The 15,331-nt window shown below is 36.3% G+C and overlaps 1 protein-coding gene across 1 annotated transcript in view; it reads left to right on the top strand.

Moving 5' to 3' along the window:
• The window catches only part of LOC103796993 (nesprin-1-like), a gene marked incomplete at both ends in the record, with an annotated part of 72,858 nt that overhangs the window by 37,857 nt on the left and 19,670 nt on the right, over positions 1 to 15,331 (top strand). Inside the window, 9 exons of the mRNA XM_009069185.1 lie at positions 212 to 377; positions 942 to 1,097; positions 1,278 to 1,430; positions 3,705 to 3,887; positions 5,342 to 5,479; positions 6,816 to 7,001; positions 8,382 to 8,504; positions 10,614 to 10,796; positions 12,038 to 12,181. Coding sequence (XP_009067433.1) covers positions 212 to 377; positions 942 to 1,097; positions 1,278 to 1,430; positions 3,705 to 3,887; positions 5,342 to 5,479; positions 6,816 to 7,001; positions 8,382 to 8,504; positions 10,614 to 10,796; positions 12,038 to 12,181 — 1,432 coding nt within the window. The remainder of the gene's footprint in view (positions 1 to 211; positions 378 to 941; positions 1,098 to 1,277; positions 1,431 to 3,704; positions 3,888 to 5,341; positions 5,480 to 6,815; positions 7,002 to 8,381; positions 8,505 to 10,613; positions 10,797 to 12,037; positions 12,182 to 15,331) is intronic.

Here is a 15,331-nt window from a genome sequence, read left to right as displayed (position 1 = left end):
TCTCTGTTGTAAACATTTGCATTGCTTCAAAGAATTGTATGCATGATGTCAAAATGCATAAAACTGAAGAATTAGCGTGAGATTTTTAATTTATTTAAATTTTTTCTCTGGATAAGTGGCTATCAGAATTTTTCAGCATATTTTGACAAAGCAATGTTTTTAGACATTACTTAATGCTTCACAAATAGTTGTTGTTTCTTGGTTTCTGAAGTATGCAACAGAAAATTAAAAAAGGTGTGAAGATGGTGAAACAGGAGTTGAAGGAGCGTGAGGAGGTTGAAGCAGAGATTAATATTGTGAAGTCCTGGATCCAGGAAACCAAAGAATATTTACTAAGCCCTGATATAGAAGTGGACACTCAACTTCAGGAGTTGCAGGTATATCAAATTGTCAATTTTTAAATTGCAATATTTATCTTCATTGTAATTTGCTAGTGAATGTTAATTTGTTCAAAACCACCAGAAATTCAAATTCGGCAATATTCATGGGTTTTTGAGTAACCCACTAGACAAATTCGCAAAGCATGAAGTAGATGATGGACTGTAATATTTTATTTTGAACATATTTAAGATATATTTAAGTATTTGCATGTATGAAATTTTATGTACTAGCAAATCGTTTAGTAATGTTTCTCTGCTTATCTAAAATATGGGGGACTGTAGAATGTGAATGGACAGAATTAACATTTCTATCTTGGCTGTCTGGGTGTTGAAAATTTGATGTTTTCTATACACATGTGGTCACACAGGAACAGAGAATGAGGCAGACAGTCATATCTGAAAATCCAGGGAATCCCAAGATAAAATTCTTTTTACTAAACTAGTGAAAAATTTGAAAGCAGTTAGCTCTGTTGCAATGTGCATGTGATGTCTGCATTTGCTAACTGTACACAGATGTGTTTTTCCCATTGTTCTTAACAATACTGTTTTTTCTGTCATAAGTCTCTCCTTGGTGAAGTCATTAGTCATCGCCAGGCTGTTGAAAAAATGGCTGAACAACAACAGAATAAGTACTTGGGGCTTTATACCATTTTGCCTTCTGAACTCTCTCTTCATTTAGCAGAAGTTGGACTGGCCCTTGTAACTGTACAGGATCAGGTAAAGCACAGTAGATAAATGCATAACTTTATAACTTAGTATCTAAGTGTGACTAAACTATGGCAACATAGAATAGTTTTATTACCTTCATCCTTTGAATTAAAGTAAGTTAAATGAAAGTTAATTTTCTTTCAGGAGGAGAAATTTCTGGTTACTGAATTTAATTCTTATTGTTGACAGATTCAGACCAAAGAAAGAGAAACTCAGCAAATCAAAACATTGAATCAAGAGTTTGATCAGAAAATCCAGAGAATAGCAAATGAACTAAATGCCATTCTTTCCAAAGTGAAAAAGAAAACAAATGATATATCACAAGCTAAACTTGAACAAAAGGTAAGACAAGGCTTTCCTTATGTGGTTACACCATAAATTCTTCTGAATTGGGATGCTTACTTCATACCACAGTTATGTTTGTGAAGACTTGCAGAACACATTATTTTTTAACGTAGTTCAACAGAAGAATGGACAGAAATGAGGGTTGACTGATGAGGTTTCTTTAAACTATTTTCTTTTCAAACTAGCCCTTACAGTGACTTGAGTAACAGAAATTGGAGTAAGTAGCTGAGCATAAAGCAAGTCAGATGGACAAAGTTGCACTGTTCCTTCTGAATAATGACTGCAGTCTGGGAAAGCCTAAGGGGTTCCTTGTCCCAGTCTGTATGGAAAAGATCGTTCTTTACAGTATATCTTTACTTGTGATTTTAGAAGAATTTTACTTAGCCAGTAGCCTGTCTCATATAATTTAGTATAATGAGGTAAAGTTCTACTGGTGCAGTTATGAGTAGTGCAAAGGACTCTTGGTTCTTTTTGTGGCTTTTCTTATTCTTAGGTATGTACCACACTCAGAAAAGCTCATCTGTACTGAAGTGTAATGGCTGAGTTAGGATTATCATATGAGAGTGGGAGATTTTGTTTGAGGGTGGGTTGTTTGGGATTTTTTTTGTTCGGTTTGTTAACTAGCCAGAGATAAACTTGACCAAATTACTGTCTGAAAGTAAACAAAGTATACCAAATAGGAGAAGATTTTACATGCCTGGTATGTCATAAATTGCCTAGCTATTTTCATGAGATGCTTTAGATGCTCCAAAGTACCATCTGCTTTGCAGGAGGTGTCAGTGAACTATATCCCTTTAAATTTGGTGTATCTCCTTGGTTCCAGTAATAAAGCAAAAAAACTAGTGAAATGTGCTTTCTCATGTTACATAGATGAAAACTCTCTGTCACTGGAGATGTAGTAATGTTTCTCAACTGTGTTTGTGTCAGCTCTTAGCTGATACTCCTGAAATTGGGTTGTCTCTGATTACAGCAGTAAATATTTTTATATTAACATTAAAACTACTGTGAAAAATAAAATAAGAATCTGTTTTAAATCCATGTGACCCAAGTCAAATCAATCCTTCCGTAACTTATAAATAGCACATAAATTCTGCACACTTTTTATAGTAAATACATTTATTTACGCCTGCTTGAAATATGTATGTCTTTTGTATTTAGATGAGCCGTTCTATATATGTGTTTATGTCTACATGTAGACAGTTATGTCTCTGATATTTGTTTATCATAACAATTGATTGTATGGTACACTCTATGTGTCTGCCAGGACAGCCCTAACCTGAAGAGCTTGAATCAGTTTTTGTCTGATGATTGCAATTTAGAAACTTAAGCACAGCAAGTTCCACCTGAATATTCTGCAGAACTTTCCTGTGCAGGTGACCAAGCACTGGCACAGATTTCCCAGAGCGATCATGCAGTCTCTTTCACTGGAGATATTCAAGAACTGTCTGGACACAATCCTGTGCCACATGCTCTAGGATGGCTCTGCTTGAGCAGGAAGGTTGGACCAGACGACTCGTTGTGGTCCCTTCCAGCTGTACCCGTTCTCTGATTCTGTGATATGACACCTATTTCATTTATGTTACACAAACAAGGAATTGTTAACACCTTAGTTTAAAAACCAAATTAAAAAGACACCAAGAAACTGTAGCCCATAAGTATGCTATCAATCTATGAGAAACATGGAAAACAAAAAGTTTTCCTTTTTAAGCTTTTAAAATACTTTGTGACTGTGATAAGAAAAATTTGTTTTAAAATCTGTTTCTATTGAAACAATATAGCATGATTAGACTTCTCCTGCATCAAAGTCAATCTACGAAACTGCAAGTTTCAAAGGAAAATGAAAGTTTTCATAATGCATTAGTGAGTAATTAAATTTTTCTGAGTTTATAAAGTTACATTTTAAGACAGCAACAAAACAGGCCCCTGTGCCAATAAATAAAAAACCTTGTCATGGCAATGTGTGCTGGCTGTTCATTGCAGAAACAAACACAGAAAGATGCCTGAGAACAGTTAATGTCACACTGAAGTGACTCAGTGTTTTGCTATGGTAGGGAAAACAGTTGCTTATTTCAGCCCGGAAGTCAGGGAAGAAACAGTAACAACACATATTTAAGAGATGACCAAACATCCTGCTGTTCTGCCTTCCTGCTTAGAAGTGGAACAAACTACGGAGACTTTGGACAGGATATAAAAGTTGCAAATTGGACTAGAAGTAATCAGCCAAAAAGCTAACACATTCTGGATCACTGTTTTTCTTATTTCTCTGTCTAGATCCTTGGTGAAGAGTTGGACAGCTGCAGTATAAAGCTGTTGGAATTAGATGCATCTGTACAGGACTTTGCAGAACAGAATGTACCACTGGCTAAGCAGCTGGCTAACAGGATAGGGAAACTCACTGCATTGCACCAACAGACAATACGGCAGGCTGAGTACAGAGCAGCCAAGCTCAGTCAGGTATGATCTCAAAGCCTTTCTGCTGTTTTCTTTCAGAAGCAGAAGGAGCATATAAAACTTCTCATTTATATTCCTGTAGTTTTATAAGAAGGGACCTTCCTTGGCACATCTGCCTATTATTAGTCAGGGCATGCATCACATCTCAAAAGAGGCACAGACAGGTCAGATCAGGAAGGAGGAATAATTCTATGATGCAGCTTTAACATCCTCTTGGATGAATCATCTGCTGGTTGGTACCCTGAAAAGATTGTAGACCTCACAAACTGTAGCATTCCAGGAAATACTATCTCATTGTACTTCTCAGGTCCTCTGTGTTATCACTGTTACCTATATTTGCAGCATTAAAAACAAATTGAAACATTGTTTTGCTCTGGTCATAATATATAGAGGGTGAATATAATTTTTAGAGTCAATAGAAAAGTCTAGATAAAATGGTCATGATAATGCATAATATTTATGCAATATCTTGGCATTCATAAAGATGCATCCCCTGTAGTTCAAAGTCCCTGAAACTCTGTACTTTTTTCTTATCCCAAAACCTCTGGCTAAAAGCAAATAAAAGGATTTTGTGTGGTTCTACCATCAATACCCTGATAATTTATGAATTCTCCTTTCTGCATACACAAAGACGCTTCTGTGAGGCTTGAAAAACATAACTTCTTTATATTCTTTTCAGTTTCCTCTGAATTGTTTTTAAAAAGAGACTGAAAATAGCTATCAAAGTAAGAGTTCAGTCAAAGGTACTTGGTGCAGGGTTTAACCATTAGGATATTTTTGTTCAGCACCAAGAAATCCACTTCCTGTCATAAAAAATTATAGGTATGGCAAACTGCTTGCAAATACAGTTCAGTCACCTAGGATTTGATCTGTCCTTCATGGAGGACAAATGCATGAAAACCAGTGAAATTATGCCTACTGAGAAGACAATTTGAACTAAAGAGGACTTTGCTAAAGAGAAGTGAGATAAATCAGCAGAACATTTGTCCTGGATTTTGAAATAGTGCAAAATTTTTCTTTTTGGAAAAATGGTAGACTGACTGGATTAAGCAGGTTTTTAAAAAAAAAGTGTTTTGGGGGATGTAATCCAAAGAGGAGAAGTAGGGAGGCTTGCAGTGAACCACAAACTGATCAACAAAGTATTTTGGAATTTATGTGTGAGGTTGAAATATACACAGGGAAAGTACATTCTAGGGATATATTTGAACATCAGTGCACACTCCCAGTTTGACCTGTATTCCCTTTTTTCCCCTGAAATAGATATTCTTATTACTGGAAGCAGACCTATTTTAACTCCACAAATACAGATGTAATTAAATTAAGTAAAATATTATGAAGAAGTTGTTAAAATGATTCCCAAGTTAAAACAGCAAATTAAATAAAATTAGTCGTATCATTCTCTAAGAACTGTACAAAATTACGTCTTAGGCTTAAGTGAAATTTTCTTTTATATCCAGGCTGCTTCACACTTGGAAGAATACAATGAGATGCTGGAGTTCATATTGAAATGGATCGAGAAAGCAAATATCCTAGTGCATGGTAGTATAACATGGAATTCTTCCTCTCAGCTTCGTGATCAGTTTAAAGCCTACCAGGTGATTATGTGAGCTATGAAATATAAAGGGCAGTGTATAGAAAGTTATGTTCTAAACAATGGAGTTTTACTTCTTTTAGCTTTTTTCCTCCTTTCCTTGAGGAAAAAAGTCCTAAAGTGCTATGTTTCTTTGACTGTTCCCCCAAGTCTTAAAATAATTAATTTGTTTTGGACCATTGTTTTGAAGACTGAAATTAAGATATATTGCTGAATAAAACTGTGTGATTCAAAGTTGATCTCCATGTTTACTCAAGTACATTGAATCATAGTAGCTTTTGGTTGAATAGCGTGGCCATACACTGTGATTCTATCATACTGAGTACCTCATTGCCATTAATATTCTTAAACTTTAGTTAACCAAGCACCATTTTCAGTTTGGGTGTTTTTTCTTTGTCCTTTACACTAAATCAGATTAGCCATTTTTCTCATATGATGAGTTTCACACCAGATGTTCTCAGACTGATACCTAATGGAAGAGTTTCTTCCGGTTGCTTCCTGAGCATCTCACGTCAGAGCGATTTGCTGTCCTGTGATGGTACAATCTGTTCTGTGTATGTCAGTGTGTAGAATGTGTACTTGAGATCAGTGGAGCAGTTTGATAAGATTCAAGCTTGTCTACTGTTACATGACTATGTGAAACAAATCAGAGCACCATAAGATGATCATGTCTCACTAACACCAAAATAAGACTGCATTAATTATGGGTTTTGTGTATACATTATTTGATTGTCAGCTGCATTCACTTACATTGGTGCAATGTAGTATGTCAATGCTCTCAACATTCTGAATAGGAGCCTCCAGGCAGTTTATCCTGAGGATAGCTGGGAGTTCGCATTTCTGTTTTGTTTTTGCTATGGCTTTTTCCCTGCTTCAGAATTCGATGAGGATACCAGCTTAACCAATGCCATCCCACAGAATACTTTGGTAGTGATTTTTTTAAGCAGCAGTAGTAACGCCTGCCCTGCTGTAACACTGCACCCAAGTGCTTTCTGCTACTTTCTATTAGGTACATCAGGCTTTCAGAACAAATCTTCTGCATAGATAGAGCATATTATATTGTTACACCCAGGCATGTATAGCAAAACACTAACATTAATGTGTTGGTAAGTACAGAGGCTGAAGCTTCATAACTTACAATTTTGTTTTGCACTCTCCATAAGCTGAAGCACTTCAGCATATACTCAGAATTAAGCACATTGCCTAAGCCCTACAGGGAAACAGTAGAATTTTATCATATGCTTACAGATGGATACAAGTTAAAGAGTTTGCGGAACAGAAATATACTTAAAGATTTGTGTCATCTGGAGCTCATTCAATTTATACATATCTCCATCTAGGCCATGCTTGATGAGTCTGGAGAGATTCATGGTGATCTTGAAGCCATGAGGGAGAGGATTGAGTACCTGGCAAGTGTATACTGTACTGAAGGAATGTCACAGCAAGTGCTGGAACTGGGGCGGCGGACAGAGGAATTACAGCAATTTCTCAAAGTGCAGCTACCAAATCTCCAAGATGCTGCCAAGGTAAATGAAAGCAGTTTTTCTAATGCTAGCTGACAGCTAGGGTGTATGTGCATCATATTACCTAGATTATTAGCAGTGGAGGTTATCTGTGGTCTATAAAAAGCATGATTATGTTGTCTAAAGTTAGTCATCTTGCACTGTCTGAGATACTGTCTTCAGGTGCTGTTCCAGATGGGCACAAGATTTCTGCAGATACTATTATGACTGCCCTTTCTGGATTGGGGATCATGATGTGTCTCAAATGGCACTGAGTACCTATGTTTAGATACTTGAAAAGTGTATGTGTTGACACTTATTTTGTTCCATTTCACCTATTTGTCTCTTAAAGAATACCTAAAGCCTGCCATCTATTAATTCAGATCAGTGCTGGACCAGACCAGGATTCCATAATGCAAGACCTACCTCTACATGGAAAAGAATGAACATGCTTTTTCATGTCCCTGACATTTCTGTGCAGCTCTTCCATACAGATTTACTATCAATGTAAATGATATGTTATTCATATGCAGTGCCTGAAGGCCTGATAAACTGGTGCAAGACATCGGGAAAAGAAGTCTTTCCAATTTGCTCTTGCCTTCAGAGCAAGAAATCTCACCTTTTTTTTCTTTTCTGTAATTGATGCAATAATCCAGAAAAAAAATACTGTAATGGTAAAGTCAGTATATTTATGGGGGTTCTTCTACTGTCACCTGCTACAGTTACACAGTACTAAATAGAAAAATACCTAAAGGCAACTGAGAGAATCAGTTGTCACGACAATTGAATAGAGGATAGTGATGATTATATTAGGTGTATATAGCTGTAGAAAATGTGCATGAAAAAGGATTATTCTAACATATGATGTATTCAGAGAGGATAAAAATAATTTGTTCTTCATGTCAGTTGTTAATGGGATGATAAAGAAAATACTGAAATTCCAACAAAACGTAGCTTCGTGTCAAATCATCAGAAAAAAATACTTTCTACACGAAAGAATACTGGAATAGTGGAATATGTTGCATGTAGAGATAAGTGCGACTGCATGGATGGGGTCTTTAAGACTAATCTGTAAAGACTGTCATTACAGGAAGTTGACGAGAGGACATCTTCAGTTCCTTTCTAGGCCTTGAACTCTATGAAATTACTTACATAAAGCACATGCTGTATTTGAGATTTAGGAAGTACTTAAAATAATAACTCTGCAATATCTTCTTCTAGACTGTCATATGACTGCTATTTTTATCCAATATTTTAAACATTTAAAATTGACCATTAAAACTATTAATTTAGTTTTGGCACTGTATATAAGGGATGTAGCTACAAAATCCAGACAGATGTATTTATAGTGATTTGGTTTTTTTAATTCTTATTGATTTCTGAATCAAATGTGTTGTGTTACAGGACATGAAGAAATTTGAAGTTGAAGTGAGAGCCCTGCAGACTGCTCTGGAGCAAGCCCAAGCCACACTGACCTCTCCAGAGCTTGGGCATTTGAGCTTGAAAGAGCAACTTTCTCACAGACAGGTAAAAGACCAAGACCTCAAAGTCAGCACTTGGGTAGTGTGAGCTTGCACAGAGAATAACGAGTGTTGGTGAGACTGATAGTTGTGTTTCTTAGGTGGGTCCACTCTTTCAGAGTGTGGCCCCAAGTTACTGCCAAGGAAATAAGAGATGGAACAGGAAGAATCATTCCCTCTAAGGGAGTGGTTGACTTTATGAGTGTTCTTGGATTGATGCGATTCTGAGAAGTGTGCATCCAATCTATTTAATCCATATTAACAATAGTAATAAAGCTCAGTTCTTATCCAGTGGTTTTGGTCAGCAGGTTCTTAAAGTACTTCTAAAGAAAGTCTATATTGTTATCACCATTTTACAGACAGAGATGCAATGATGTAGTGTGTTGCTATCTCCCCCAGTAGTAATCTGGAGAGCTAAGATAAAATTCAGGTTTCCTTAAGACCAGTTACATTTTTGTATGCTTAATTGAATTGCCTCCATTGAGTTACCTCCAGGTATTGCTGCTTTCTATATTGCACTTGATTTACTATGGCGATTTGTCCGTTTGTTAGTTTTGGTCTCAGTCTCATGACAAGAAAAATAAAGCAAGTTACAGCTTTCTGAGTTTCTTAAGCAACATTTCTTTCTGCAAGCTAATATGGAGATTTAACTGTCTCGGTCTGCCAGTGAAAACTAAATGTCATCAGGTTCACTGTAGGATTAAAATCTGCAGAAAAACGTATGGATGAAAGGCAATTTGCACAGCTTTCCCTCTTCATTAAAATACGCAGTCTTTATTCTAGGGACTTGCAGCCAGATTTCAGTATGTGGCATTGAAGAGTGTAAGTGAAACACACCACCCACTGTAACAATAAAGGAATATGGAGTTTACACTGGGGTTTATGTGTATTCTTTGTGCTGGCTCTAGGAGGTTTCACACTATGAGTTTCTTTTGTACAGAAAGGAGCTGTAGCCCCTGCCCACCAGACCAGAGATGAGGTCTTTGAGAGTGCCTGGCTGGCATGCAGCCCCCAGGGTGCCTCTGGGTGCTGATTGCACAATAAAGGCACCTTCTATCTGCAGTATGGGACCTGACAGAGGAGAGGCCTTACCAGTGAAATCTGAGGTCATTATATCTCAGTACATATCAGTATAATTTGGTCATTATACCAAATTTCTGGTTAGATTAACCACCATATGTCACGAGAGCACAGAAATAAAAAACAGACCACAATCTTCTCATCATTATGCATTTCAGACCCAATTAGCTATCTTTCTGCATGTAGTATAGGCGAAGAGAAATAACCAGTCTCTCTATCCCTGTTTGCCTCATACATTGTTTAGCTGATTTATATCTATTGAATTTAAAATCTTTTTCTAATGTGCTAAGACCCTTTGCGTCAACTTTATTTTTTTAATTGTTTTTATTTTCCTGTCTGTGAATACATCAACTCCACAATGAAGATAAAAAGAATCATGATCCAATCTGTTCTCCAGTCATTGCACTTAGACCCTTTTCATGCATATGAACAGACAGCTTGAATGGACACTGTGTATGGAACAGACACTATTAACAAAGGCATCCAGCTCGTGATTATTCAAAGAAAAAAGATTTCTGTGTAGCTGCATTCCTTTCTGTTTGATTGCCTTTTGAATTTTAAGTAACATTTCCAGCCATAGTTTGTATTTTCAAAGGAAGGCTCTGAACATAACAGGATTTATTTTCTGGTTTAAAAAAGTTTTTCTGTGTCTCATCAGGGAGTCCCACTCATATGTTAACATTTAAATATGTGTATACATAAATGACTTCTGATTCAATTTGTGTATTTTGTAAATCTATTTTTTAAAATCTGCTAACAAATACTGAGAAAGAGGTACTACTTAGAAAGAGGTACTACTATGCTTTTTCATTAATTATTTTTATACCTAGTTTATGGGCTTTTTGCTTAACTAATATTTAAAAGAATGCTCATTTCACATTGAATAACTCCACACAAAGTGTGTTCTGGTTATATTCAATTTAGAAAATAGATAATCAATTTTTTCTTTTATTGATTGAACTAGTCATTATTTGTCTTTCGCTGCATGGAATGCTCTGCGAGTTCTGCAAAACTGGCTTATTGTCTTTGTTTCTAGCACCTGTTGTCAGAAATGGAGTCACTGAAGCCAAAAGTTCAGGCAGTACAGGACTGCCAGAGTGCCCTGAGGATTCCTGAAGAGGTGGTCACCGGCCTGCCCATGTGCCACAGTGCCCTCCGGCTCCAGGAGGAGGCCAGTCGCCTGCAGCACACTGCCATCCAGCAGTGCAACATCATGCAGGCAAGTGGAACTCCATCCCGTAAATTACTCAGAGCAGCCTGAACACCAATTGTGATGAAAACACAGAATTTCACATCTCTGTGCATTCCTCTTTTCCATAGTACCGTTAGGAATTTCTCCACCAGGTTTCAATTATTCCTGATTTTAACGTTCATGATCATGTTAACTGTTGATTTACTCACCAGACTCTCACTTTGGTTCTCTCTCTGATATTAGTATGATTTATGTAATGCTATTAGGATTATCTGGAGAAAATAGCTTATATATGATTGTATGCAGGTTAATTTTATAATATATATAATCAGTTAATAAAATTAATATATCATTATAACATCAGCTGCTTCTAAAGATTGCATAAGAACTACCAAGTTAATTAAATGACTTTCTAGTATAAAAATGGTGATTTTTCTTCTCATTATTTAACATTTATATATATTTGTTTTCTTATTTTGGAGTCATTCAACATCTATTAATTTTGCATTTTCAAGCTTTGCTAAATACAAGTAAACTAGGTTTTGTTTGATAGTTTGGATTCATAATTAAACATGTAAAATGTATTTCCAAAATAGAGAAGTTTTTCTTTCCTGCTGTTTAGTGATAGGAAAATATATAGTGAGCTAGGCTACAAGTACAAAGTTTCAACTTAGGTAAAAGAAGAGAGTTTTGATAATTAAGGATGATTAATGATACCTAAGTACAAGGAAGGATGCAATGACGTTGAAAGTTTTTTACAGGGGTTAGACAAACTGCTAGTGAATTTATTCTAGAAAGAACTGACTACAGTGGTAGGGTAATGGTCTGAATCAATGTTCATAATCCTCTCTCAGGTGTATTTTCTGTAAAGTATAAGCTTTTCTTATAGTCTTTCCACTTCATAAATGGAAGTGAAAAAGATGAAAATGCTTTATAGTAAAACCAAGAGAGTAAGCAATGCTATCTTTTCATGGGTATGTTTAGTTCAGATACTTGTTGGAGTCAGAAGTTATAGCTCATATCAGAAATCTAAAACACTATGTTATGTGAATTGGTTTTTGGGAAACAGTTAAATAAATGAAACTATAAAATTCATTGCAGTTCGCAGTATTTATGAACAGACCTTTTCCTGACTATATTCCTGCTTTGTTTATCAGATGTAAGTGCTAGATAGATTTAAATTTGGTCCACTTCAGGAGGGAGATCAGTCATGCTTGGATTGAGTAAATATTTATTTTCATGTAGACAATATTTTTTTCCCTTTCTAGGAAGCAGTGGTTCAGTATGAGCAATATGAGCAAGAAATGAAACATTTGCAGCAAATGATAGAGAGTGCCCATCGCGAGATACAAGACAAGCCTATAGCAACCAGCAACATCCAGGAGCTCCAGGTCCAGATTTCACGTAACGAGGTATGAGAGTAGAAATGCATCAGCATGGGCTCAGTGGCAGCTCATTCACTGAAAAACCGTTTCATAAGCAATGGTCATAAGTTAACTGGGTAGCTTTTTAGATGTCCTCAAGGCTAGCTGAGCAGATAGACTTAATATCAGATAGGAAACTCCTCCTGTTGCTACAGTGTGAAGAATTCATTTGTTTATTTGGATAGGTATGTCCTAATCTCTGGTCCACATTATGATAAACAAAAGCACTGCATAATTAAGAGACAGTTAACATTGGTACTTGTCTGAGGAGTGTTTCAGAAGTCAATGTTGAGCAGCTAATCATTACTAGTTCGGTCATCCATATGTATATGTGTATATATATATTTATATGTATGTATATGTATTTATATATGTATATACACATATATATGTATATATATATATGTATATCCTAAAGTACTTGCTCATTTTCATCCCAGTAACATTCTGTAAAAGAACACCAAGGGACTTGAATCACAGGAAAACCACCATAGATTTGGAAGGAAATTCTGCACTGTTCCCTCCAAAGGCTTGTTTTAAAGCCTTTGTTGGAAAGAGTTTTGTGCTGTAGAGTTGAAGGTCCTGCCACAAACTCATGAATCATCAGCCCTCCAATGAGGAGCCTTCTTGCTGTTCTAGCATGGGAGCTCCTGAGCCTCTTTCTCCTTCCCCTGTCTGTTGTGTGTTGGGATAGAAAATGACCCTGATCCGTGTGTCACTTTTGGCACCAGGTGGCACCATTTCTTTACCTTTGAATTGAAGCTATCTGCTGTTGTGTAATGTAACCTAATGTGTGGCTCATTTCCTATCCAGTTGTTGCAAAAGTTAATTAATGTAAATTCAAGAGCAGTTTTCGTAAACAAACACTTCTGATTTTTTAGTACTGAAATGATAATGCTACTATGCTCTATATAAATGTTCTGGAACAGCAAATGCAGGAGACTCCCTTTAGTGATAGAGGGTGGTATTGCTGGAGGAAAGAATGGTGCTGCAGGCAGACAGGAATTAAAAATGGGACAGCTTGAAGTTTCATCTGCACTTGAACATGTTTAGTAGCTAGGAGTTGTTCTAAATATCTGCAGGAAGACAGCAGGTTTACTCTAATGCACGTGTTAGGTCAGCCAGAACGGACAGGTTTCATACTTGCAAGCTTCCCACATGTAGGGGTAAGAAGTTTTGAAAGACCAAGATATGCATATTTTTGGGTCATGTTTTGTCTGCCAAAAACCTGTCGAAAAGCATAACGTGAAGTGGATATTCTGAACCATATATTATTATATTGCTTCAAAAGGCAAGTGTGTCAAGATGCTTGTTACATGTGTTATTAATTTAAGAAAATACCAGTTACCAGATTCCCTGTTGAATCCTGCATGAAAAAGAACTTAAAGATACATTTGTAGTAGCTATATTTAGAATTTAAATAAGAGAGAGAAAGAAAGAAGAAGGAAGGCACATCCTGAGTTTTAGGAAGCTTGTATTAGTATGCATGTATCTAACTAGACACTATGTTTACTGATCCATGTTTCTTCAGAATTTCAGGTAGGAATGTGAGCAAATATCTCCATACTTGTGAATTGTTTTAATAGATAATACAGTATCTCATAGGACATTGCTTTTATAAGTTGCTTTATTTTGATTTTTTTCGGTCACATTTTTACCTACTTTTTTCTTGTTTTCAGTTGAAAGAGGTATGTTAGATACTCAGTGCATTGGACATTAATACCACAAATGTTATTGCATCTCAGTAATATTGATGGAGTTAAGTGAGTATATTGAATGACAGTAATTTCTATTGAGCATCAGATATGTCATTCATCAAGCATTAGTGAATGGTTGGTATTTGCCAAACAGAGCAGATAACTATTTGAGCTGCCAGACATTAAATTTGTGGCTTGATATAATTGCAGTTTGCTTTTCAGTTGTTCTAGTTGATGTTTTATAATCAAGACTTTGCTTAGTCTCCAAGGTAAGCCTTGGAGCACCAAGAGAGGTCCTTTTGTTGCTAATGTGACACGTAGTGACCAGGTGCCATTGAAACCCACACAGTAAAGTGTCATCCTCAGTCTTTGTGCTGTTTCAATTGCTAACTCTGCATTTCTTGCTATGACTGTTCTGCACAGTATTTTGAGGAAGTTGCTTCCTGAAAATGTTATACAACCAAAAAATATTTTAATTTTACCATCCTGAAGCAGTAGTCTTATTTACTCTTGAAAAGATATTGCAATAATATACTTTTATACCTACTAGATCTTGCAACTTCTGTTGCTATTTTTTCTTGAAAATTTGTGTTTGTTGAAGAAATAAAAGTAGATATCAAAATAAAACAGAAATATATATTTAAACTAATAAGCACTGTTTTAGCAGGCAAGCTTATAGAAGCGTTTTCACTTTATATATCACAACTCTAACTTATTACAGGGCCTCTAGGGAGACAGAAACAATAGCTTACCAGCAGAAACGTGAAACTCGTGCACCATTTTTAAAGTATATTGAATTTGGGCTTTGAAACTGGACACTGAGCTGGGCAGCAGTTCAGGGTAGGAGAGAAGACAAGACACTTATGAATAGTCATGAGGCTATACATTTCCATCTTTCTTCTCTGACTAAACTGCTGTTTGGCCACAAAAATAGACCGTTTCATAGCCTTAAAAAACCCCGATATTTTAAAATATACTCTGCTTTAAGCCAGATTCCCCAGATCATTTAAAAGAAAGGTTACTCCTGTGTGCAGCTCATCTTTTTACTTTGAAGACTTACAGAAAACTAAAACAAGATTAAAATACAGCTTGTCAAAACAGTGGCAAAAAGCAATCCAGTCTGCATTTAATCTTATTATGTGACTGATTGTTCCTATCACATTTGATCTTATTAGACCCTGTAAGTTATTGTTTGAACAATTCATTCTTTCTGGCGAGAGCCTAATGGGCATTTTTTACAGTTGTGCTTACCACATGACCTCATTTCCATGGCATGCACTATGCAGAGGAGCTTCCTCAGATAAATGGAAGTAGAACAGGGAAAAAAAAAAATAGAGCAGGAAGAGGTAGAGACGTTCTCCTTTCCTGCACTCTGAAGCTTATAGACTTCATCTCAGGTTCATGCTGGATGCAAACGTGAGGTGTCCCTCTCTCCCTCCCC

Source organism: Acanthisitta chloris, unplaced genomic scaffold, assembly GCF_000695815.1.
Source record: "Acanthisitta chloris isolate BGI_N310 unplaced genomic scaffold, ASM69581v1 scaffold14162, whole genome shotgun sequence".
Taxonomy (NCBI): domain Eukaryota; kingdom Metazoa; phylum Chordata; class Aves; order Passeriformes; family Acanthisittidae; genus Acanthisitta; species Acanthisitta chloris.
This window is presented reverse-complemented; position numbering and strand designations above follow the sequence as displayed.